Source organism: Helianthus annuus, chromosome 9 (genome assembly GCF_002127325.2).
Source record: "Helianthus annuus cultivar XRQ/B chromosome 9, HanXRQr2.0-SUNRISE, whole genome shotgun sequence".
NCBI lineage: Eukaryota > Viridiplantae > Streptophyta > Magnoliopsida > Asterales > Asteraceae > Helianthus > Helianthus annuus.
In genome coordinates, this window is record NC_035441.2 from 59200376 (window position 1) to 59227267 (window position 26892).

The following is a 26892-nucleotide window of genomic DNA, read 5'->3' on the forward strand; positions in this document are numbered from 1 at the left end:
TGAATGGATGCATTGTATAAAATTTGTGAATTTAAAAAAAAAAAGCTAGAGAGAAAGAAGGCTTGAGAGTGTGTGAGTTTATAAAAATATGGGAAAAGGGGTTAGTATTTAAAGGAAATATTGAAAATTAATTGTATTTTAATTTTTTATAGATTTGACTGTTTCAAACGGTCAGAATTTGAAAATCAAAGAACATGGCGCCGCTATGCTGATGGCGCTGGTTATTTTTTTGGGACCCAAAACGCCCTTCGTCGTGGTGTTACCGGCGCTATATGGCGCTATAGGGCCACAAACGCCCCACTACAGGGGACTTTAATGATAAAAAGTGTAAATAAACATTGTCCACAAAGAGACAAAAATAATACAATTATTAGAGCATTCACAATCGATCATCTATATTTTTGTGAGTGTATTATTTATATTTTATAGAATATTTGTGAGTGGAGAAGAGAGAAAGTGCTATTTTTTATCGATAAGTAAATTTGGATGGATATTGTTCTTCCTCTATAATTTTCTATATATTTTTTTTATAGTGGTTATGAGTGGAGGAGAGGAAAATTTTAATGATATAAGTATAAAAGTGTATTATTTAATTGAAAATTAGAGAGAAAAGATAATGATTTTTTTGTGTAATTATCGAGATTGAGTAAAGAACTAATTGTGAATGCTGTTAAGTACCCCATAATGTTATTATCATAATCATTATTATGATTTTCATATTATTATTATTATTATTATTGTTGTTGTTGTTGTTGTTGTTGTTGTTGTTATTAGAGTTAATTACGTTTTTCGTCCATGTGGTTTGTTGAAAATTACTAATTCAGTTCATTAGTTTAAAAATTGCGAAAACAGTCCATGTGCTTTCACTTGCGTAACAATTACAGTCCACCCGCTTAACTCCATCCATTTATTCTATTAAATTTTGATTAAATGACCAAATTGCCCTTGTTGACCCCATTGGCTATACAAAAAAATTCACAGGATTCGAACTTGTATATGTCTACTGCTAAAACTAGTGAAGGATCAAGTAATACTCTTTCTGATGCTGAAGTGATAAAGGTAACATCTTTGTTAGAGCAAGCAGTGAGAGAAAATGTTGCAGCAGAGAAACATGTTCAAGAGGAAGTTCGAGAACTTGCTAGTAGCCCAGATAGTGAGAATTTGTTCGGTGATGTTGATGTTGGAGTATTGATGTAAAGGTGCACAAAGACGTAATTGATCCTTCTACAAACCAGCCACTAAAGACTGTCATGTGGCCTCTAACGAAACAAACCAAGAGAATTCCACTACTTAAGGATCTTCCTGACAATAGCCTACACGATTTCAAGTTCTGGATGTATGATCCGATCTCATATCAAACAGTTCTCGTTTGTGAAAATGATGAATATAGAGTTGCTGATGTTCGTGACCTGATGCGGTTTGGAGAAAATGATATCCATTTGATTGGAAGGTCACAAATCCAAAATGATCCACAATATGAAGTTTGTGCCAAATCGTTTATTGCGGGAATTGCTTAGATAATACAGTTGAAGATGTGGTCTGGAAGGAGAGGAAGAGTTGAAACCCAGCTGTTCGGTCCGTATATTGGAAACAAGATTCCAAACGTTCAACAACAGAAAAAACAAAGACGCAAGTAGTGCTTGAATTGCCAAGACAACATAAACCTAATGGAATATTGTAAGGGCATGGTTTAGTAGGTTTAAGTTTGTCTTGTATAGATTGATAATGGGTTGGTTAGTTAAGGTGTTTGGGCTTGATTAGATACTTATGGGTGTATGGTTTGGGCTTGGTCTGGTATGTAGCTAGGTCGCACCGTATGTACTATAAATAGGGTGCACCTAGATTTTAGAATGGCTGGTTGATTGTTTATGCATTTGAACGACATTGTACTAGACAAACCTAGAGTTTGTGTGCAATCTTTATAATAACAATCGATTTCTTCTTCCTCTTGTTCATCACTTTCTTTGTTTTCCGCACTTTGATTGTGATTATGATATCCGATTGAAGATCTCTAGACTTACAAATTAACCCGTAATAATTTCTTAAATGTCATTTGCCGTTTATTGCTATAGTATTCACGTATTCATTTTATGTATAAAGACTTGAAGGATATGTGAAGATACAATTTTCCAAAGGAGCAAAAGTATACATGCATATCATGCCTTTTTAAAACAAAGTACACCTATCATACTCCTTGTTGCTTTTCTTTTGGGGATGCTAGCGGGTGCCGTCAGATATTGTCGACTTTTATATATTGTGGGCCAAAGAAGAGAAAACAATTATATTATGCTAATTATGGACTTTATATAACAATTATATTATGCTAATTATGGACTTTATATATTGTGGGCCAAAGAAGAGAAAACAATTATATTATGATAATTAAAAGTACTCATCATTTGCTCCTCAGGCTATAGGGTGTGGTCATGACCCTTATGGTCACCATGATCCTCCACATCAACGCCATGTCATTCACTTCTAATCCATCATTCAAAACCACTACCCTAAGGGTGTGGTCATGACCCAAACCACTATCTTCCTATTTTAATTTATTTTTGTAGAAAAGGAAAATGAATCATTGCAAAAGGAAAGTAGGCTCATGGTTGTCATGGTTTAATCCATGCCAACCATGGTGGATGAAGGAAGGGGATGGTGTAATAATCCATTAATTATCCTATGTGGCATTAATGACCCAACTCATGCTCCCCATACCCTTTAGCCTCATGCTTTCTTTTTTTTAAGGGCCAACAAAAAGAGGAGATATTATTAAAAAAACTGTACAAAAGCTTTACTTTAAAAGTACTCATTTACTCCTCAAACTGTCGTTTTGTGTTTGTTTAAGGTGTAAGATTCTTTATTGTTCGGAAAAATGGAAACAAAGTAATAAGATAGTAACTAAAAGAGTCCACTTTGCTACATGTAACAAGAATATTTTTTTGTATAAGCTTCTTAATCTATATCTATACTATATAATAAAAGAAACCAACTTTGGGACACATGTCATTCATTGGAGCAATCTATTTTTTTAGTTTTCTCATCTTTATCTCCTACTTAATTATAGATAATTAATATTAATATTAATTAAAAGATAATTATAAAATTAAATTTAAACAATTCGTTTAGGAGATAACATAATCTTTTGAAATATTTATTATTTATTATAAATTAATATAATGTAAAGAGTTAAATGTCATTTTAGTCATTGTGTTTGGGCCATTTTGTCAGTTTAGTCCAAAAGTTTTATAATACACAAGGGTTTATAAAGATATAATAAGATATAACTTTTTATTGATTGGTATATAAAATTACATGTGCTCAACACATACAATACATTAGTTTCTTAAAAATGTAACTTTTTTCATTATTAATATATAAAATAAAATAAAATTTACTCAACCCGTACAATACACAGAGTTCTTAAATATAAAATTAATTTATTCAACCCATGTAATAAATGAGATTTTTAAAGATATCTTTTTATTATTTGATATATAAAATTACATTTATTCAACCCGTGTAATAAAAGAGGTTTCAAAAATATATTTTATTTATTATTTAATATATAAAATTATATTTATTCAACCCGTGTATTACACGGGGTTCTAACCTAGTTTTGTATAACGTAGGGATGAAACGAATACCAACATTTTTATATATCTTCTATACTATATTATAAAAATACAAGAGAAAATGTTATGTTACTTAATTTTCTAAAAAAAGTATATTAATTTATAAAAAATTAACATGTTGCGTGATTACCAACGTCTATGTTCCCCGCAACATCGTGCAGGCGCTCCTCTAGAATAATAATATATATCAGTTTCACAATTGTTTTTACATATATCATTTTTGTCAAGTTAGGCCTTGTTTTTTTTTTTTTTATTTAAAAGAATATTATACAACATGATTATTTTAGCGTAATCGAATTTATAAGCGTGTCTACATACAACTTAAGTAAATTTCAATGTGTGGTGTTTTCGTTCGTTCTAAATTCGCTACGAACAAACTTGTAATACTTCATTTAAACCGAAGATAATGTTCTAAACAACAAACACAACGGTAAACACAAATACAAACTAGTACCTAGATAGAACTGGAATCACAATACGATAACAAAGCAGTCGGGTCGGGTCACAAGGTAAAAATTCTAACTTTTAATACGGTCACCTCTAGCCGTCGATGGAGTCGATGGAGCGAAACACCCACACAGACGACGTCTTCGGCTTCTTCCTCCATGGTGAATAAAATCGCGCAAGATCACACTCGTTCTGCTCTTACTCACCGAATATCTACTCTTCACTTTGCCCTTCTTCTCATCATCAAGCTTCAGCAACACGCTTTGGATGTTTTGAACATCCAACTGCACTGTTTTGATCCGTTCTGAACGTTTCCACGTGTCGTCTTGCTCCAGCCACGCTGCTAAAGACGCGTTTTTATCAGCATTGGTGGTTGTTCCAACGTTCACGTTCGATAGCTGCGAAATGGTCTTTTCAGCTTCTTCCAACTGTTCTTTCACAATCTTGAAATCAACCACATTTAGTTTTTTACTCTTTTTACCGGCTTCTAATCTTTGTGTAAGATCTTTCACCGTTGACTCGAGAACCGAAAGTTTTTGCGCATCCGACACGAGTCTTTGCAATAGCTTTCCTTTTTTGGATTCTCGATGTGGTACTTGTAGCTTGTAGACACCCAAATCTTCGCTTTGTGGCTCGTATGGCAGTTTGCAGGCCTTGTTTTCGGTTTTGTACGTCTTGTGAGCCGTTTGAAACTGATCAAGCAACATGTCATCGCTCCGTAAATACCCTCTTCGGCTCCTGCTTCTGCTGTTTGCAGACGATGATCCGTCCGATGCTTGATCAAGCGGAATGTCTCTTACTTCTGAAAACTCAGGTCTAGCTTTCGGGATGTTAAGATGATCTAACGTTAGATAACGTTTCCCACGAAGCTTGTCTTCTTTGTTACGCTTTTGGTGATCGTTAGATTTCGATTCTTCGGTTTCTGTTTTTGCCGGTTTTGGTTTGATGTTGACGCCTGAGGTTTTTCGCCGTGTAACTGTGTTTATATCTTCCACGATTACCTTTTCAAGTGCTGCTATGCGTGTCTGAAGCTCAATCAAATCCGATATTCCGTTTGGTTCAAGCGATTTTGGACCGCGAGTGGACTCTGGATCACTTTGATTATGATGGTGTTGAACCTTCGATTCCACATCCTGGACCTACATTAGATTTTCCAATAATATAAAGGACAAAACTCGTTAACTTTTGCATTAAAGGACAGCGCTTGCAATTTGGTGTAAACATAAAGGACAAAACTTGTAATTTACTCAAAACATAAAATGTTTTCTTCTAGTTTGTATTGGATATTAGGTTTATTATTATGAGCTCACATGCCCATTAGGTATCTAGGGTTTGCATTTTGTTCTCTATATATTGTAATGGGCCCGTGGGCTCATAATAATAAACCTATTATCCAATGGTTTGACCCTCCAAATTGTCGGTTTGACCCCTTAAGTTGTTTCCGATAGTATAGTTGAAGTACGATGGTTTTAGTAACGACTTTTACAACCCACCAAACCCGTTTAATTAAATAGGTCAATGTGTCAACGTATTTAGGACCAACTTTACCCATTTATTACAACCCACCAAACCCGATTAACACGTTTACAACTTGATCACTACCCAACAACTAGTTTGACACGTTCAGATAAATGGGTTAAACAGGTCGTGTTTGGGTTGCAAAATTTTAAGTGTATCCGGGTTGAGCTTGATATTTTTGACATGAATAAATAATATATGGGTCGTTTTCCGGTCGAAACAATTCGATCCAAAACTCGTCAACCCACCAACAAGATTATGGTAGAAAGAGCAATACCTCTGCTTTTCGGTTGTTTGATACAACAAGATTCGCCACAGTGAAAATATTATGTTCAAGAGATGATATATTCTCCTTCAACGAACTGATAACCGGAGTATACGCAAGCAACTGTGCTTTCAATCCTTCAATTTCTCTCTCCATATCACTCGCCTTTCGTTTCAACTCTTCAATTTCCTGATCTTTCGCTGCATTTTCACCTTCAAGACTCTCACAAACTTCCGCCAGCTCATGAACTTTACCTTCAAACACAACGTCACGCGTGTTCGAAACTTGAAGATCAAAAACACACTTCGTAGCCTCAGCATTCCACAATTCAAGCTCGTTCTCTCTTTCTCGAAGCTCGGATGTCAGCTTCTCTTGCACGGTTTTGCGTTGCTCGATATCTTCGTCCAACATAACTAACTCCAATCCAAGACTCGCGTTCACTTCGATCAGATCACGATTCTCTTTCTTGACCTTCAAGAAATCATTCTTCATAGTTTCGTATTCGTTCATAAGTGCCTCGTTGTGTAGTTCGGATTCCTGGAGGACGGTTGAGACGACGGTGTTTTCGACAAGTACACGCTGCTTATCATCTTCTTCTTTTAACAAAGAATGCTTCAACTGCTTAATGTTACCGATAATCTCTTCAACCGAAATCTTAGCAGGGTTTGACTTTGACCCGACCCCGAGAGTCGAGAACACTTGATGAATCCCGAATCTCAAATTTTCGACTTCAACTAACAAGATCTCTTCTTCGACCTGTTGCCCGAGAATTTCCGTTTCAAGCTCGGAGATCAATCTATCCGCTAACTTAGACGCCTCAATATGCTTCCGGTTCTCGACCAATAAGCAATAATTCTCTTCTTCCACTTCCTTTACAAACTTTTGTAAGATGAAGTTCTCAAACTGCGCAATCACCGCTTTATCGAGTTCTTCCTGTAATTCTTCTTTCTTCAGTTTACTCTCTAAATCGTCTAACCGTTTCTCGTCCATCATCATACGACGCTCGTGTTCTCGTTTCTCCATAGTTGACGAGATTAATTTGATTATTGGAGAGTTTCCGGTTTCTTTTCCCTTCTCGAATTGCATAAACCGATTCTCGAGAACTTCTAATCTTTTTTGCACACTTTCTTTCAAAAGATTCGACTTCTCGTTGTTGAGCAATTCACAGAGTTCTTCAAGTCCCGTCGATCTTTCTCTGAGCTTCTCGAGCTCGACGTTTGCAGCCGAAAGAGACTCCTCGAGAACGGTTTTTTGAAGAACAAGTGCAGACTTTTCGGCATTCAACCTCGAGGTTTCGTCGTGCAAGCACTTTACCGATGACTCGAATGATTCAGGATTTGATTTATAGCGCGTGTTCAATTTGGTAATTTCTTCTTTTAAATCGTAGATTTCTTTTTGCATAGTGGCGCATTGACCCGACTTCAATGCTACCTCGTCTTCGAGTCTTTCCTTCATTTGCTTCAACCCCACAAATTCAACTTCTGTGTTCTTCAACTCATCGTGTTTGTCGGATAATTCTTGATCTTTTAACATGATAATCTTAGCTAAATCACTCACTTCCGTCTTCAATGATTGGTTTGACGTCTCCAAACGAACACAAATCTCTTCAACGTGTTTAAGCTTTTTAGCACTGTTTAGAATCTCGGTTGTGAGGCGTTGAACATCCGATTGAGCGGAAGAGAGATCGAGCTCTAACGCGCATGATTTCTCGACGCATTCTGCGTATAAAACCCGCAAAGCTTCTTTCTCTTTCGTTATCTCCAAAATAGCGGTTTTAAGCCTCTCAACTTCCGTTTCGGCTTTAGCAACTTGCTCAGCGAACATTTTCGCTTCCTCTTCGGCTGCCGCAATCTTCTTCTCTAAAACAGATATCGTTTCTGTTTCGGCCCCGACTGCTCGTTGGTCAATTCCGTTTATCTTTTCCTCCAAATTGGATATCGTTTCCAGACACTCCGTTTGTTCGGTTAAAGTTAAACGAAGAGTTTCGTTCAACATATGAACTTCTTTTTCCGCTTCGTTCGCTTTCTCTTCAAGAATCCGGGAACTTTCTCGGGCGCGATTAAGTTCGTCATCCGCATTCGACAATTTCTCCGAAATAAACTGATACTGAACAAAAAGAGAATCTTTTTCCGCAATCAGATCAGCCACTGCCTTCTTTAATCTCTCAACTTCACATTCATCTTCCGGAAACATTTGTAAATCAAAAGATTCGTGTTTCTGAGCGTCGGGTTCGATTGAAGATAAATCGTCGGGTAGAGTGAATGGTTCTTGATCCGGGAAAGCAGCTTGTAAAGTTTTCTGGGCGTGGCGGAGCTCGCTGGTGGCGTAATCATATCTTTCGGCTAATGCACGGTATGCGCGGTAGAATTCTTCGACTAGTTTCATGAGCTCGGGGCGTTTCTTGTAGTACATTTCGGCTCGTCTTGCAAAGGAATCGGCGTCTACTTCAATGAGCTTGATCATGGATTTCACTTTGGTATCCATTTCTGCAAAAGCACATTTATGTGTATCAACACTCATGTCATACATGAAAAGTGTATGAAAACAGAAAGAGTAAATTACGTTTTTGGCCCCTGTGGTTATATCACTTTTACTATATTAGCCCAAAATAAGAATTTTTAACATATCTGCCCCCATGGTCTCTATAACTAACCATTTTGGCCCCTAAGTCTAGAGATCATGGGGGCCAAAATGGTTAGTTATAGAGACCATGGGGGCCAAAATGGTTAGACTTAGGGGCCAAAATGGTTAGACTTAGGGGCCAAAATGGTTAGTTATAGAGACCATGGAGGCAGATATGTCAAAAATTCTTATTTTGGGCTAATATAGTAAAAGTGATATAACCACAGGGGCCAAAAACGTAATTTACTCTAACAGAAATTATTATAGAGTAAAGTACACGGATGGTCCCTGTGGTTTACCAAAATTTTGAATTTAGTCCATAACTTTCCAAAAGTACACGTATGGTCCTTGTGATTTGCACTTTGTAACGAAATCTAAAGGATTTAGCATGTCCAAGTTAGGGACTAAATGCGTTACAAAGTGCACACCACAGAGACCATCCATGTACTTTTGAAAAAAAGTTGGGGACTAAATGTGTTACAACGTGCAAAGCACAGGGACCATCTATGTACTTTTGGAAAGCTAGGGACCAAATCCAAATCTTGGTAAACCACGGGGACCATCTGTGTACTTTACTCTAACTTAAATTATAATATGAACGCTCTAATGAAACTAGTAAATCTAGAAAAGTTTATGTATAAAGATAATGTCACATATAAAACCGTGAACAAGCCCAACTCAGCGAACGTGTAAAACGTAGAGGTTGCAATTTTGACCAACTTACCTAAAACGGCTCGATTTGTGTTATAATTTACATCTAGTGGGACAATTAAAAAATCTAACTATATTAGAGATGGGTCAAATAGTCAGAAAAAGTTCACAAGGTTTAATAAAAGTAGCTTGTGAGTCAGCCCAACCTGTTTCGATCCGCACAGATTAACTATTTGTTGACCCGTAATCCAACCAATAAAATGGTGAAACAAAATAGTTTAGCTAAATAGGAAACGAGTCAAATGGGTCAACCGAGTTGAAAGTCATCCAAAGTATACTTTTAATGCATATGACCTTCGAGTTAACTTTATTTGGAAATCAAGAAGTAATTACAATATTATAGAGTTTGTAATTATATTTAACACCCTAAATACTTTAGGGGGTGGGGGTGGGGTGGGGGGGGGGGGGGCACAACACATGCTTGAACCTTCCTAGCTCCATCAACAGTTAATTTTCTCATTCAGAAATGCAGATCTTTGTTCTTAAAACCTTTTTTATAGAATGGAATGATTCGGATATAACCCAAATCATGTTTTATTTAAGAAAAAGAACAAAAGACAAAATTCGGTTGATATGTAAATTATAACTTTAAAGCACTAATATGTAAAAAAATTATATAAAATCCTTTTTTTGGGTTAAACGGGTTGTGTTTGTGTAAACACGTGTCGTGTTTGGTTCATGTGGGTGACAAGATTTTTGAGTCCGTGTCGTGTTCGGATAACATGACTAATAGAAAAGATTGTTACACATTTAATTTTACTAATCTACCATTGCCTAATTTGATTATGGAAATGCCATCATTACAAATTTAATTTTACTAATCAGCCTTAAACTGTGCAAGAGTCTACTAGATTCAAGGGTACTTCCTATAATCAAAAATGGCAATCAATCATTGATCAAGAACATATAAGAAAAACAAATCATACATATATACATACAAACATACCAGTAAGATTTTCTTGAAGCCATTTAGAATTCTTGGGGCTAATGTGGCTGTCCCACAACCAAGAATATAAACGCCTCGACTCGGAAGTTAACGCACAAGCCATCACTCGAGCATGAAAACGAAAGCCAACTGATTCGGATCTTTAAAATTCCAGAAAGTAGATCAGACAAGGAATCAAATCTTCTTTTTTTTAAGATTTTTTTGAAAAAAAGGAAATTTAGCTCCTTAATTCACACTCCAAGCACCTAAAATCATCAATTATCAAAACGGGTAAATATTAAGTAAAATTAGACAATTAATAACAGTGAAAATATAGGTAGATTACAACAAATTACCTTCAAAATCAAGCGGAAAAACTGCGTTGTGTCTAAGCAAGATCACAAGAACAGGTATGACTTATGAGCCCTTTGAATCTGAACCAAAAAAATTGAATGTATAATAATTACATAATGACTTCTGTGGTGGTTGTTTAAAAATTGAAGCAATTAGGCAACAAGTCAATATATCATTTTCAAAAATTAAAACACATTCAATTTATATTAAATGGGATTTATATGACAAACCCCAAATGAAGAACAAGTAAGAAAGCACAAAATACAAGAAATAAATAAATAAGAAAATGTGACTGATTTTCAGCTGTAAATTTCCAGATTTATAGCCCAGAATCAATTTTTTCTTCTTTATAAAAAAATTTCTAATAAAAGGGTTAAAAAAAGATAAATATTAATAAAATTAAACAATTAAAAACCAGTGGAAATTAGGGATTATATCAACCAACATCTAGGTAGATTACAAGAATTACCTTCAAAATCAGGCAGATAAATTAAGTTGTCAATGAGCAAGATGACAGTAATAGCTATGAGCCCTTTAAATCTGGACCCAAAAAAAAAAGTGAATACATGTCAATTAACAGAGCCAAAAATCAGTCAAAATATTTCCAAAATATGGAAACAAAGCAACTCATTTATGCAGATGAAAACACTTTCTATCAATAAAATTCACATTTTTTACACCCCCCCCCCCCCCCCCCCCAAAAAAAAAAAAAAATCTTAACAGCAACTGAGCATGAACTATGAAGGATCAAACACAAAGAGGGTTTATAAGAAAAAAACCCATTTACAAAACACCATTTTTACCAACCCCAGATGAAGAACAAGTCAGAAAGCAAAAAACTCAAGAACTAAATAAAGATAAATTGACTTAAAGCCAGGATCAAATTCTTTCTTTTTACAAAAATTAAACTATAAAAAAGCATTTTAGCACCTAAACTCATCAATTATCAAAATGGATATATATATTAAGTAAAACAATACAATTAAAAACAGTGGAACTAGAGGGTTATATCCACCAAAATCTAGGTAAATTACAAGAACTACCTTCAAAATAAAGCAGAAAAAATGAATTGTCTCTAATCAAGATCACAAGAACAGCTATGAGCCCTATAAATCTCAACAAAAAAAAAAATTGAAGCCAGTACACAAGAGAAGGCAAGATATCATTTTCAAGAAACATACCAAAAAGAACAAATTATATGACAAATCCCTATCATTCACATCTAATCACAGACCCAAAAGTCAGTCAAAATATTTCACAAAATGTAACCAAATCAAAACATTAACAATAATAATGATAATAATATTCACATTTACCCTTTCAGTTTCTTAACAAAACTGAGTAAATACTATGAAGGATCAAGCACAAAGAGAGTACATAAACACAAACCCATTTGCAAAACACAATCTTTACCAAACCCCAGATGGAAAAACAACTCAAAAACCCACAAAATTCAACAAAAATTACAAATTTCAAGAATCACACTTACAAAAAATAGAATCTTGGAAATGGGATTCTGGAATCTTGATCAGTTGAGCGAAATATCCTCTGCAAATCACAAATTTTGCAACTTTCTCTCTCTACAATCTCTCACATTCAACTGTAGTAGTGTTTCTTGTTTGATAATAGACTATTGGGTCATCTTGTTCCGTATTATATTGCAGACATTTGGTAGCTAGAGAAAGAAAGAGTGATAGACTGTAAAAATACACTTCACACGTAAGTTGTTCATGATTATGTCCATTATAAACATGTTGCAAAATCATATTACATATCATAAAAGTATTATTTCTTTTTTTATTTTAGAAATTAATTATCATATATAAGATTTATGACATGTTATAAAGTATAATAAAATATACTTTATCTATTTTAGTTAGTTATATTGCTTGTAAAAAAAGATATTCCAAAATCGTGTAAAGATATTTCTATTTACTAAAAAATATACAAAATATCACAAATATGAATATTTCATGTTTAAACTAATGTACTATAGTTATTGCTCTACTGGTGCTCATTGATATTTAAGTTCCATCTATGGTGACCTTGGTGAGTTTTTCCCTCCAGGTTTCAAGTTCAAGTATGGGTGATATGGGTTTCTCATCGAGGGGTTTAAATTAGGGATATATTGTGCGAGTGGGCTCTCTAGCACGGACCCGGTTAAGACAACGTATGCTAGACCTCCCAACATTCACGAATAATTCATATCTTTAAAAAAAGGTAACTTTTGTAAATCACATAGAATCCGTCAATAGAATTTGTCTTTTGACGATTGAATTCTTGACTTCAAGGAGAGCAACACATTAACTCCAATAAACTTATATTACACATTTTTATATGATGTTTTGGTCTAGTGGCATCAGATGGTGTCGTGTAAAAACTATGGTAGGCTCAATCATTTTGACGATCTAAAGCAAATAAAAAACCCGAGGCATTTTCCCAAATAAAAACATTATTTGAGAAAAACATTCCTTTACCCGGCTTGGGACCGGCAAAATAGACTTAAAGGTTTATTGTTGGCAAAGTTAATTAATGTTTTTTGTATTTTTATACATTTTATGTATGTGTAAAAGTTAATTAACTTTTTTCGTATTTTTATATATTTTTTGTGTGTGTAAAGATAAATTCAGGCCAACCCAAATATCATATATAATTTTTTTTAAGTTGGAGACCCTATTGATTTAAAGCCTAAAGCCCAAGACTTAAAATACTTGGATTTGGACCGACCTTGGTAAAAACATATGCATCAATACATTAGTATTAGTTTACACCAATAAACTTATATTACATAGATTTTCATATGACAATTTAGTCTAATGGTATCATATATTTATTTCCATCAAAGTGATACAGATTTGAGTCCTACAAAATAAGCTGTATGTGAATTTTTGGAATAAATAGTGTGTTCGTCATTTAAAACATAAATTAATATTATTTAACTAACAACTATTTTAAGGCAAAAGAAAATATAAATAGATATATGATTTATACGGTTAGAATTCAATAAAACTTTAGAATTATTAGAATTATTATACCGACATCTATAGACATCGTGAGGAATTTTCAATGCCACCGTCATTTTACCATAATAGCCTTTGGCAATGTGGTAGCAATGTGTAGGAAAGATGTGTCTTTTTGGAATAAGGTTTAAATTAGAGTAAATTACTATTTTAACCCCTATAGTATAGTCAGTTTAACACTTTCAACTTAAAAAGAAAATTTCTGAGGTATCAGACAGATATTGTATTTTATAACGGTTTTGACCTCTAACACTAACTTTATTATTTTTTTTGTATTTAAGTGTAAGGGTAATTAGATCAAGTTTTTTTTAATATTTAAAAGATTATTAATGCAATTACTCAAGTTTTTTTTTATTATTTCGTTATTTTCATGATTATTATTTAACAAAATACATTTTAATATACAAATAAATATGTATTTTCATTAACCGTTTGTTTTTTATAAACGTCGTTTTTAAAATCATGTGTTTTATAACCTTTTATTTAAACCGTCTATCGTTTTTAAAATTGTTCCTTTTAAACTTGTTGTTTTTAAAATCGTTCTTTTTAAAGTCGTGTATCCTTTAAAGTTTTTTTTAAACATTTCATTTAATACCGTTTTTTTAAATAATTTTTAACGTTTTTTAACAATTCATTTTTAAGTCGTTCACTTTTGAAAGCGTTGCTTTTTTAACTGTTCCTTTTAGAGTAGTTTTTAAAATCGTTTAAAACTTTGTATTCAATTTACTTATAACCTTTAGGTAAAAAGAATTTCAAAAAATGAACACTTTCAAAATTTGAAGGACTTTCATAACGATCGAGTGGTTAAAAACAATGTTTATATAAAAATAAAACCTTACAAAAAATAATTTAACAAGTGTAAGGTTTTAAAAACGCACGAATTAAATAAACAAAAGGTTAAAAAATAACGAAATTTGAACAAACAATCGGTCCAAAGAAATGAAAGATTTGAAAAAAGATAAATTATTCTAAAAAGAGTTTGAAGAATGAACAATATTGTACAAACTTTTTATTAGAATGCTTCATCTTTTTTTCAAATCTTTCATTTCTTTTATTTTTATGCACGTCGTTTTTTTTAATTTTAGAAATGAACGGGCTTAAAAAGCGAAATGTTTAAAAAGTTTAAAAACAAATGATTTAAAAAAACAGTATAAAATAAATTGTTTAAAAACCTTAAAAGTTAAAAAACAAATGGTTTAAAAAGTAACAATTTTAAAAACGATAAACGGTTTTAAAAAAGGGTTAAAAACAAATGATTTTAAAACGATGTTTATAGAAAACAAACGGTTAAAGAAAATACATATTTATTTGTATATTTTAAAACGTGTTTTGTTAAATAATAATTATGAAAATTACGAAATAATAAAATAAACTTGAGTAATTGCATTAATAATCTATTAAATATTAAAATAACTTTGTAATTATAAAAAAAAACCCCCTAAGATATATAATGACCTAATTATTCTTACACTTAATTGCAAAAAGTAATAAAGTTAGTGTTACGAGCTAAAATCCTTATAAAATACAAACTCGGGGTCTAATACGTTAAAAGATTCCATTTAGGGCTGAAAGGGTTAATCTACTAAACCGTAGGGGCCAAAACAGTAATTTACTATTTAAGTTATGTGATGAACATTAGAATATAAAATGTAGATTTTAATGGTGAGTGAGTTGTGACATCTGTGCTTGTGATGTCGTTATACAACTCTGAACAATACAATATTAATAAAACAATGTGTTTTGATCCCAATGTTTGTCATTTATGTTTGGTTTTGTGCCCATGTTGATTTTGATCGATTTTGAGCTCTATATCGCTTTCTAGAGAGTTATACGCAAACTGATGCGTAAACACGATCAGTATAACGTGACAAACACTCCGGGACATCAACATAAACTTAACATACCTTAAATAACCTTTACATAACTTACAAATAAGTTTTAAAGGCTTTGGTATGGCAAAAACAAGTTTATTCGCTCTCAGGGACTATTTGCGTCAACTTGCAAAAGTCTACCGTTTCATATGGAACCGTACTGTATGGAACTTGATCATAAGTTAAACATACCATATATAACCTAAACATGGCTTTGAAATAAGCTTTGATAGGTTCGGTGTGCGAAAACATGCTTATATGATCTTACAGGGGCTAAAAGTGTCAAAAACGGCGTAAGTTTGCATTTTCGCGCATATCTTACGTTCTGACCACATCTGGACATCCAAAATTTTTGTACACACTAAAATATTTTTATTTTAGTGATCGGCATGCAAAAATTCCATTCGTCGCTTAATTTGGAACGTTTTTGCGACTGTTACGACTTCCGTCGTAATTAACTGAACAACGCGATCGTACGACCAAACGAACCGACATCCAATATATTTTTGAGCATGTTTTGAGTTCCCAATACTTTAAATTCATTTTAGAGCCTTGAAATGAGGTTAACGGGGCTTAAACGTGTCAAAAAATGGGCCGAAATGCAAGTTTTGGGTTGCAGGGGCCAAAACTGCCAATCTGCCAAAGATGCCAAGCGGCCCGCGTAAACCCAAGCCTTATCCTTACGCGGTCCGCGTCAGTGTTACAGTGCAGAAACATTGAATCTGGTCTTTTAGCTCGTTTTTGCTGGTTTTGATCTCTAGTTTTCAATGCTAGGGGCTAGTTTGTGTGGGGAACAAGTCCCCCAATCAGTCCTTAACACTTGTATGGCTTGGATCATGCCCTCTTCTCCAAGAAACGATCCTAACGGTTTGCGAAAAACTATATATAGCCCAACCATTTCATTGTTTCATTGCTCATTTCTCTCCTCTCTTCTCTACTATCTGCTTTGGAGCTCTCTCAACTGAGTTTGGGACTTGTCTTCTTTGTAGAAAAGATAGCAAGGACTTGGGTGAGCCTTCTTTCATTCTTTTATTTGCTTTCTAGTTTAAATAGTCAAACAAGTGTTTGACTTTCAGTTTGACCAGCCTTTGGTCAACGCAAAGTTCGGTTGAACTTTGCAACGTGATTGTAATCACGTTGGTTATAATCCTTAGTGATTATACTCGCTGATTACCACGTTAGCTAGGTGTAGTGTCGAGTCAAAGTTTCGGTCAAAATGCGTTTTAGCACGCATTTTGCAACGGAACTACTTTAGGGTATCAGAACACTTTGTTTTGATACCAAATCAGTAAGTTAAACATGTTTTGACATGTTTAACTCGACACTATTAGTTTAGTGCTTGTTTAGGGTCGTAAGTTAAGCGGTCTAAACAACCGCTTACACTTCCGAACCCGACCCGTTTGGTCGATCTTTAGGATCCGACCAAGCTTAGTTAGTGATCATAGTTGCATAGGGAATAACCACTGAGGTTATACCTTGTGATCACATAGGATTGGTTAGTCATATGCTAGTTAGCTTGTATGCCCACAGGAAATGACCAAAATGCCCTTTTGAAACATAAATCCGTATTTTTACTATGTGAACATATTTTTGACATATAATCTGATTTAGTAACATGTTTAGGCATAATTGGGCATGTGAGACTTGACATAGCACATAGTTAACCATCCGAACATAGTTTTACGCAAACAACGCCTTATAGTAGCTTATGTTACCATAATGTGTTGAAACGGGTCAAAAGCACTTAGGTAGACTTTCCAATCAGAATATAGGGCCTATTAAATCATACCATATGAGTTCAATTACTCATTTGATTTATAGAACCTCATTTTATCCTATCTCCCGATTTAGGAGCCGATTTATTAACATAGTTACCTATACTAGGTGCCGGTTGATTCTGTGATACTTGGAGCTTAAATTGGTCTTATTCTCAAGACTAATTAATAATCCCAAGTGAGTACATAGTTCCCCTCTTTTACCGTTTTCAAATATTTTGGGGTGATACACATGTACATACGTGTTACTTTCGTGCATTTCATGCTTTTATGACATAAACATGCTAGTTTCACCTAGTACACTTATAGTACATATTTTCCATTGTGTTTTGCTATGTATGTCAAGCATGCTAGCGCATTGATTTGTTACACATTTGTTGCATATGTTTATTTAGCATATGTACACTTTACATGAACATTTCTACTAGGCATGTTTTTAGCATTCCTAGTACATGGTTTTCATAGCATGCTTACATTGGTTATGACATTTGGTATGTTAAATTGGGACAATAATACATTCATTAACATTGATCACGCCGCTCGGACTTATGTAATGGTACCATAGGAATTGACAACCCCCGTTTCCGACTTCCTAGGTTTGTTTGGAAGTTGGGAATGACAGAATCCGACTACATAATTTAGATAAACCTTTAATTCGTTTAAAGGTTTGTCGCCACAGTCGCAAGGCTTGAATGTATGCGATTAACATTACTCCATAAATGTTTGTAATCATAAAGCATTGTTTTTCTGCAAAACATAACATTTGATTTAAACTTAGGTTTATTCAAAAACGTTGTTTTGTACATTTTCTATGGGGTTGAGTAGCTTCTAGTTATTCACCATACATGGCATTTGTTACATAAGTAGATGATTTCCTACTTGCTATACATTTCATTAGTTATACATGATACAGTTATACACATGACATTACACATGGTTTATACATAAACATTTTGACATTTAACATGACATTTTGGTTGGTTATTGATAAGTGACTTATGTAACGGGGCTATGTGTTATATGATAAAAGCATGGTGGATACGCCGCTGGTACTTCCTATATATAAGTGCTTTTATTGTATCATACATTGTTGTGTTATCTAAATCACTTGGGGCAAGACAAGAAACATTTTTACAAGAACATGACATTGTTTTACAAAGTATACATTTTTATACAAATTCACTTCTACTTGGTTATTCATTTAACCATGCATTGTCCTTTCATCATCATTTGATTTTCATATCGATTTTCATATGATTTCATAAAGGACAACATTTTACAAGGTTCATGACTACGTTTTATTAAACACTTCTTTCAAATACAAAGTCATGAATCTAAATAAACAAAACCTATGTTTCCCACAGGCATTTTTATGCTGACGTACCTATTTTTACATGTGTTTTCAGGTGCTAATGCATGATGGTGTTTGTGCTTCACTTAGGCGGACTCGGGCCTTAGTGACTTAAAAGACAGTTAATTATGTTATTTTAGTTTGAACTTAAAGATAATGTAAACTTTAATCTTAATAATACATAACTTTAATTGCCATGGTTGTTGAAACAATAATTCTGTCGCATTCACTCCCCGGCGTTTCCGCCGCGGTTTGTTGTTTTAACGCGGCCGGTGTGTGACAGAAGAGTTGGTATCAGAGCCAATGGTTATAGGGAACTAGGTTATTAGTAATGCTTTGACCTAGACTATAACTTTCTAGGACCCTAACACAAGTTTACTTGTGTTTAGATCTTAAAACAATACACGTCACCTATCCTTAGGTGATTACCAAAACTTGAACACAACTTTCCAAAATGATTTTTGAAAATCAATCATCTATCCTTAGATGATTTATTTTGGTCTTATACCTTCCAAATTTTCAAAATCTCGTCAAAGTTTTGGGTCTAAATAATGTGAACACGTGCAAACTGGAAGGGTGAATGCCTGTACCCTGAGTTTTCTGTCTAAGGCTAGAGTGTTTGTACAAATCCGCAGTATCGGACCAGTCACTCTTACCTGGGAACTCCTGGGGTGAGTGTTCACTTATAGGCGAGCATGTCTTCGGTGATACATTATTATGACTCATTTACTTTGATTTGTCACCGTGTGTTGTTTGTTTGCTTTGTGGTAACAAACAAACGACCACCATCCTTGCTTTTTGTCGATTTTATTGTTATCTCATTTTCATCACATCATCTCACTCATTTTCTCTCATGTTTCCTCTTTTAGAATGCCTCCTCGACATAACGTTCCCCAACCTGATGCCGAACTGGCAGCTATTATAGCACAGCAAATGGCTGCTATGCTACCTGGTCTCATAACTCAAATAAACCAAGCCACCAATAACAATGTTAATGCACCTGCTCCGTGCAACTTTAAACAGTTTAACTCGACTAAACCACTCAAGTTTAGTGGTACTGAAGGAGCAACAGGGCTTCTCCAGTGGTTTGAGAGTCTTGAGAGCACATTTCGCCATGTTCAGTGTCCGAACAATCGTAAGGTTGAGTTTGCCTCAAGTGTATTCCAAAAGAGAGCTCTTACCTGGTGGAATGGGGTAATGAGAGATAGAGGTGCTGATGTTGCTTTGGGTCAGACATGGGAGGAACTCAGGGCTCTCATGATGAGAGAATTTTGTCCTCATCACGAGCAGAGGGCACTAGAAGATGAGTTCAATGATCTGAAGCAAGACAGTGGTAAACACCGAGCTTATACAGACATATATGAGGAGTTAAGCTTGCTCTGTCCTACAATGGTCACGCCTTTGGATAAGGCAATCGAGAGGTACATAGACGGTTTGCCAGATCTTGTTCAGGATATTGTCACTGGCAGCCATCCTACTACCGTCCGTCAGGCCATTGAGCTAGATGCTACCCTTACTGAATCCCAAATCAAAAAGGGTAAACTCCACAGAAAAGGTGACAAGAAGCAGAAAAAGTCTGATAGCACCAAGGAGAGTAAGGGCAAGAAGGCTGCTGAGTCTTCTAAGAAATCGAGGAAGCGTAAGGCTTCCAAGAACTATGCTGTTACTGCTCAGACCAACCAGGCTGCTCCCAATCAGGCTGCACAACCTGCTGCCAAGAGGCAGTATGCTGGAAATGCACCTCTGTGCAACAGATGTAATAGCCACCACCAGCCACAGTTGCAATGTCGTATCTGCACGAATTGTGGCAAGTCTGGTCATCTTGCGAATACTTGCCATTTTGCTCCTAACCAGAATCAGGCAGCTCAAAACCAAGCAGCACAAAACCCTGCTCAGAATCCTGCACGACCTCACTTTCCGCCTGGTTCATGTTTCAATTGTGGGGATCTGACCCACTATAGGAACAACTGCCCGAGGTTGGCACATGTGAATCAAGCACCAGCTCGTGGTAGAGCTTTCAATCTTAATGCAAATGAGGCTCGTGCGGATAACGAAGTGGTGAACGGTACGTTCCTTGTTAACAACCATCCTGCTTCTGTTCTATTTGATTCGGGTGCCGATAAGAGTTTTATGTCCTTAGCATTTGAGCCTTTGCTTGCGATGACTAGAACAAAACTAGGAAAGCCCTTGACAGTAGAAGTAGCTAGTGGTGAACAATTTGTACTCGACTCGGTTCTTCGAAATTGCCAGTTGAATCTCAATAACCATCTTTTCCCCATTGACCTCACACCGATGCAACTCGGGAGCTTCGATATAATAGTAGGAAAGGATTGGTTATCCAAGTACCATGCTGAGGTGGTATGTTTTGAGAAGTTGGTTCGTATACCGCTTTCGACTGGTGAGATCTTAGAAGTTCGTGGGGAGAAACCTGTCAGTGGTCTTAAGCTTATGTCCTGTACCCAAGCCCGCAAATATCTACGCAAGAAGTATGTTGCTTTCTTAGCACATGTCGTAGAGGATAAAGGCAAGGGTAAATCAATCCAAGATATCCCTGTTGTTCGGGATTATCCTGAGGTATTTCCTGAAGAATTACCTGGTTTACCCCTTGTACGCCAAGTTGAGTTTCGCATTGATCTTGTGCCTGGCGCAAATCCCATTGCTAAGTCACCTTATCGTATTGCACCGTCTGAGATGCAAGAGTTATCTAAGCAGCTTCAAGAGCTTTCTGACAGAGGATTCATCCGTCCAAGCTTTTCCCCTTGGGGCGCTCCTGTCCTATTTGTGAAGAAGAAAGATGGATCATTCAGGATGTGTATCGATTACCGTAAGCTTAATAAGCTTACCATCAAGAATCGATATCCCCTACCTCGCATTGATGATCTCTTTGATCAACTACAGGGTGCTACTTGCTTTTCAAAGATTGATCTGCGTTCTGGGTATCATCAACTTCGAGTGGTCGAAGAAGATATTCCCAAGACAGCTTTTCATACGCGTTATGGTCATTATGAGTTTACTGTTATGCTTTTCAGTTTAACTAATGCTCCTGCTGTTTTCATGGACTTGATGAATAGGGTTTGTAAGCCTTATTTGGACAAGTTCATCATTGTTTTCATTGATGACATTCTGATTTATTCTAAGACTCGAGCTGATCATGAGCAACATCTTCGTCTTATAATGGAGCTCTTAAAGAAAGAACAGCTTTTTGCCAAATTCTCCAAGTGCGAATTCTGGCTTAAGGAAGTTCAATTTTTGGGGCACATCGTCAACGAACAAGGTATACATGTAGATCCCGCCAAAATCAGTGCGATTAAGGATTGGGATACACCTACTACTCCTACCGAAGTTCGTTCATTTCTTGGTCTAGCGGGTTATTACCGCCGTTTCATTGAAAACTTCTCCAAGATTGCGGTTCCTCTCACTGCTTTAACTCAGAAAGGCAAACCTTTTGAGTGGGGACCTAAACAGGAAGAAGCTTTCCAGACCTTAAAACAGAAGCTCTGCAATGCGCCTATTCTATTTTGCCCGAGGGTAACGACGACTTTGTCGTGTACTGTGATGCATCCAACTTAGGCCTTGGCTGTGTTCTTATGCAAAGAAACAAAGTTATAGCCTATGCATCAAGACAGCTAAAGGTACACGAGAAGAACTACACCACTCATGATCTTGAGTTAGGTGCAGTAGTCTTTGCTCTCAAAATCTGGAGACACTACCTTTATGGTATAAAGTGTGTAGTGTTTACTGACCACAAAAGTCTCCAGCACATCTTCAATCAGAAAGAACTTAACATGAGGCAACGACGTTGGGTTGAACTCCTAAACAACTACGATTGCGAAATTCGCTACCATCCTGGTAAGGCGAATGTCGTGGCTGATGCATTGAGTCGTAAGGAACATGTCAAGCTTCACTGTGTTCAGGTTCGATCTGACATTCAAACCCACATAATTCAGGCTTAACATACTTGTGTTACACAAGACTTGATGGGTAAAGAGTTACCATGTCATACTAATCCTGAGCTTGAACTGAAAGACTTTGGGATATTCTATTTCATGGGCCGTTTGTGGGTCCCAAGTATAGACAATCTTCGCACCTTGCTTATGGATGAAGCTCACAAGTCTCGTTATTCTATTCATCCTGGTGCAGACAAAATGTATAAGGATCTTCGAACCCAGTATTGGTGGCCGGGTATGAAGAAAGACATTGCCTTGTATGTTTCCAAATGCCTTACTTGTCTTAAGGTTAAGGCAGAGCATCAACATCCCTCTGGATTATTGGAGCAACCAGAGATTCCAGTTTGGAAATGGGAAAACATTGCTATGGATCTCATTACCAAGCTGTCGCGCACTAAAAGAGGTCATGATGCCATTTGGGTTATTGTTGATCGTCTAACAAAGTCAGCACATTTCTTGCCGATCCGTGAGGATCTATCTGCTGACAAGTTGGCCAAAATCTATGTTGATGAGATTGTATCTCGACATGGTGTTCCTTTGAACATTATATCTGACAGAGATGCTCGATTCTCGTCTCGCTTTTGGAGAACCATGCAATCTGCCATGGGTACCCAACTTCATTTGAGCTCAGCGTACCATCCGCAGACAGATGGTCAATCTGAGAGAACAATCCAGACACTGGAGGATATGCTTAGAGCGTGTGTGATTGATTTTGGTGGTAGTTGGGATTCGCATCTACCTTTGATCGAATTCTCCTACAACAATAGTTATCACTCTAGCATCAATATGGCTCCTTTCGAAGCTTTATACGGTCGAAAATGTCGTTCACCGGTCTGCTGGAATGAGATAGGTGAAGCTCAGCTTACTGGACCTGAACTCATTCTAGAGACTACAGATAAGGTCAAGAAGATTCGTGATAACCTACAGACAGCTAGAAGCTGTCAAAAGTGTTACGCGGATCAACGACGCAAGCCCTTAGAATTTCAAGTCGGTGATCACGCCCTACTCAAGGTATCCCCTTGGAAAGGTGTGATTAGATTTGGAAAGAAAGGAAAATTTGCACCACGCTATGTTGGACCATTTAAGATCGTTGAAAGAATCGGAAAAGCAACCTACAGATTAGAGCTACCTCCTGAACTTGGAAATGTTCATCCAACATTCCACGTGTCCAATCTCAGAAAGTGTTTAGCTGATGAGAACCTCCACATACCACTTGATGAAATCCGTGTTGATAAGACAATGCACTTTGTCGAGAAACCTGTGGAGATAGTGGACCGTACATTCAGACAGTTGAAGAACAAGCGGATTCGGTTGGTCAAAGTTCGTTGGGAATCTAAACGTGGCCCAGAGATTACTTGGGAACGTGAAGATCAGATGAAAGCGAAATATCCGCATCTATTCTCACAAGTTTCCTCTAAATAAATTTCGGGACGAAATTTCCTGAAGTAGGGGAGACTGTGACATCTGTGCTTGTGATGTCGTTATACAACTCTGAACAATACAATATTAATAAAACAATGTGTTTTGACCCCAATGTTTGTCATTTATGTTTGGTTTTGTGCCCATGTTGATTTTTGATCGATTTTGAGCTCTATATCGCTTTCTAGAGAGTTATACGCAAACTGATGCGTAAACACGATCAGTATAACGCGACAAACACTCCGGGACATCAACATAAACTTAACATACCTTAAATAACCTTTACATAACTTAGAAATAAGTTTTAAAGGCTTTGGTATGGCAAAAATAAGTTTATTCGCTCTCAGGGACTATTTGCGTCAACTTGCAAAAGTATGCCGTTTCGTATGGAACCTTACTGTCCAGAACTTAATCATAAGTTAAACATACCATATATAACCTAAACATGGCTTTGAAATAAGCTTTGATAGGTTTGGTGTGCGAAAACATGCTTATATGATCTTACAGGGGCTAAAAGTGTCAAAAACAGCGTAAGTTTGCATTTTCGCGCATATCTTACGTTCTGACCACATGTGGACATCCAAAATTTTTGTACACACTAAAATATTTTTATTTTAGTGATTGGCATGCAAAAAATCCATTCGTCGCTTAATTTAATTTGGATCGTTTTTGCGACCGTTACGACTTCCGTCGTAATTAACCGAACAACGCGATCGTACGACCAAACGAACCGACATCCGAGATATTTTTGAGCATTTTTGAGTTCCCAATACTTTAACTTCATTTTAGAGCCTTGAAATGAGGTTAACGGGGCTTAAACGTGTCAAAAATGGGCCGGAATGCAAGTTTTGGGCTGCAGGGGCCCAAACTGCCAATCTGCCAAAGATGCCAGGCGGCCCGCGTAAACCCAAGCCTTATCCTTACGTGGCCCGCGTTAGTGTTACAGTACAGAAACATTGAATCTGGTCTTTTAGCTCGTTTTTGCTGGTTTTGATCTCTAATTTTCAATGCTAAGGGCTGGTTTGTGTGGGGAACAAGTCCCCCAATCAGTCCTTAACACTTGTATGGCTTGGATCATGCCCTCCTCTCCAAGAAACGATCCTAACGGTTTGCGAAAAACTATATATAGCCCAACCATTTCATTGTTTCATTGCTCATTTCTCTCCTCTCTTCTCTACTATCTGCTTTGGAGCTCTCTCAACCGAGTTTGGGACTTGTCTTCTTTGTAGAAAAGATAGCAAGGACTTGGGTGAGCCTTCTTTCATTCTTTTATTTGCTTTGTAGTTTAAATAGTCAAACAAGTGTTTGACCAGCCTTTGGTCAACGCAAAGTTCGGTTGAACTTTGCAACGTGATTGTAATCACGTTGGTTATAATCCTTAGTGATTATACCCGCTGATTACCACGTTAGCTATGTGTAGTGTCGAGTCAAAGTTTCGGTCAAAATGCGTTTTAGCACGCATTTTGCAACGGAACTACTTTAGGGTATCAAAACACTTTGTTTTGATACCAAATCAGTAGGTTAAACATGTTTTGATATGTTTAACTCGATACTATTAGTTTAGTGCTTGTTTAGGGTCGTAAGTTAAGCGGTCTAAACAACCGCTTACACTTCCGAACCCGAAACATTTGGTCGATCTTTAGGATCCGACCAAGCTTAGTTAGTGATCATAGTTGCATAGGGAATAACCACTGAGGTTATACCTTGTGATCACATAGGATTGGTTAGTCATATGCTAGTTAGCTTGTATGCCCATAGGAAATGACCAAAATGCCCTTTTGAAACATGAATCCGTATTTTTACTATGTGAACATATTTTTGACATATAATCTGATTTAGTAACATGTTTAGGCATAATTGGGCATGTGAGACTTGACATAGCACATAGTTAACCATCCGAACATAGTTTTACGCAAACAACGCCTCATAGTAGCTTATGTTACCATAATGTGTTGAAACGGGTCAAAAGCACTTAGGTAGACTTTCCAATCAGAATGTAGGGCCTATTAAATCATACCATATGAGTTCAATTACTCATTTGATTTATAGAACCTCATTCTATCCTATCTCCCGATTTAGGAGCCGATTTATTAACATAGTTACCTATACTAGGTGCCGGTTGATTCTGTGATACTTGGAGCTTAAATTGGTCTTATTCTCAAGACTAATTAGCAATCCCAAGTGAGTACATAGTTCCCCTCTTTTACCGTTTTCAAATATTTTGGGGTGATACACATGTACATACGTGTTACTTTCGTGCATTTCATGCTTTTATGACATAAACATGCTAGTTTCACCTAGTACACTTATAGTACATGTTTTCCATTGTGTTTTGCTATGTATATCAAGCATGCTAGCGCATTGATTTGTTACACATTTGTTGCATATGTTTATTTAGCATATGTACACATTGTTTTACATGAACATTTCTACTAGGCATGTTTTTAGCATTCCTAGTACATGGTTTTCATAGCATGCTTACATTGGTTATGACATTTGGTTTGTTAAATCGGGACAATAATACATTCAATAACATTGATCACGCCGCTCGGACTTATGTAATGGTACCATAGGAATTGACAACTCCCGTTTCCGACTTCCTAGGTTTGTTTGGAAGTTGGGAATGACAGAATCCGACTACATAATTTAGATAAACCTTTAATTCGTTTAAGGGTTTGTCGCCACAGTCGCAAGGCTTGAATGTATGCGATTAACATTACTGCATAAATGTTTGTAATCATAAAGCATTGTTTTTCTGCAAAACATAACATTTGATTTAAACTTAGGTTTATTCAAAAATGTTGTTTTGTACATTTTCTATGGGGTTGAGTAGCTTCTAGTTATTCACCATACATGGCATTTGTTACACATTGACAGCGTCACATAGTTTAAGTAGATGATTTCCTACTTGCTATACATTTCATTAGTTATACATGATACAGTTATACACATGACATTACACATGGTTTATACATAAACATTTTGACATTTAACATGACATTTTGGTTGGTTATTGATAGGTGACTTATGTAACGGGG

At 36.0% G+C, this 26892-nt stretch overlaps 1 protein-coding gene across 3 annotated transcripts; it reads right to left on the reverse strand.

The window, feature by feature from the left end:
* Window positions 1-3969: 3969 nt before the first annotated feature.
* Window positions 3970-12185, reverse strand: LOC110877726 (protein NETWORKED 1C). Of its 3 annotated transcripts, none has more exons than XM_022125916.2 (6): window positions 11961-12185; window positions 10941-11011; window positions 10474-10551; window positions 10139-10383; window positions 5872-8345; window positions 3970-5215 (listed from the first exon to the last, which is right to left on the reverse strand). In XM_022125916.2, exons 4-6 carry the CDS (start codon window positions 10239-10241, stop codon window positions 4148-4150), a joined length of 3645 nt encoding a protein of 1214 aa, XP_021981608.1. In that variant the 5' UTR covers window positions 10242-10383; window positions 10474-10551; window positions 10941-11011; window positions 11961-12185; the 3' UTR covers window positions 3970-4147. The 3 variants fall into 3 exon arrangements, with proteins under 3 accessions (XP_021981608.1, XP_021981609.1, XP_021981611.1); XM_022125917.2 differs by lacking the exon at window positions 11961-12185 and adding an exon at window positions 11515-11590; XM_022125919.2 differs by lacking the exon at window positions 10941-11011 and having other exon boundaries at window positions 11961-12182.
* Between the last annotated feature and the right edge of the window lie 14707 nt (window positions 12186-26892).

What these genes read in the sequence shown, in the direction of transcription:
- LOC110877726 (XM_022125916.2), bottom strand. Translation starts at nt 10,241, where the DNA reads ATGGCTTGTGCGTTAACTTCCGAGTCGAGGCGTTTATATTCTTGGTTG. An exon ending in GCTTCAAGAAAATCTTACTG is followed by an intron (nt 8,346 to 10,138) that starts GTATGTTTGTAT and finishes GTGCTTTTGCAG; the next exon opens with AAATGGATACCAAAGTGAAA. An exon ending in CAAACAACCGAAAAGCAGAG is followed by an intron (nt 5,216 to 5,871) that starts GTATTGCTCTTT and finishes AATCTAATGTAG; the next exon opens with GTCCAGGATGTGGAATCGAA.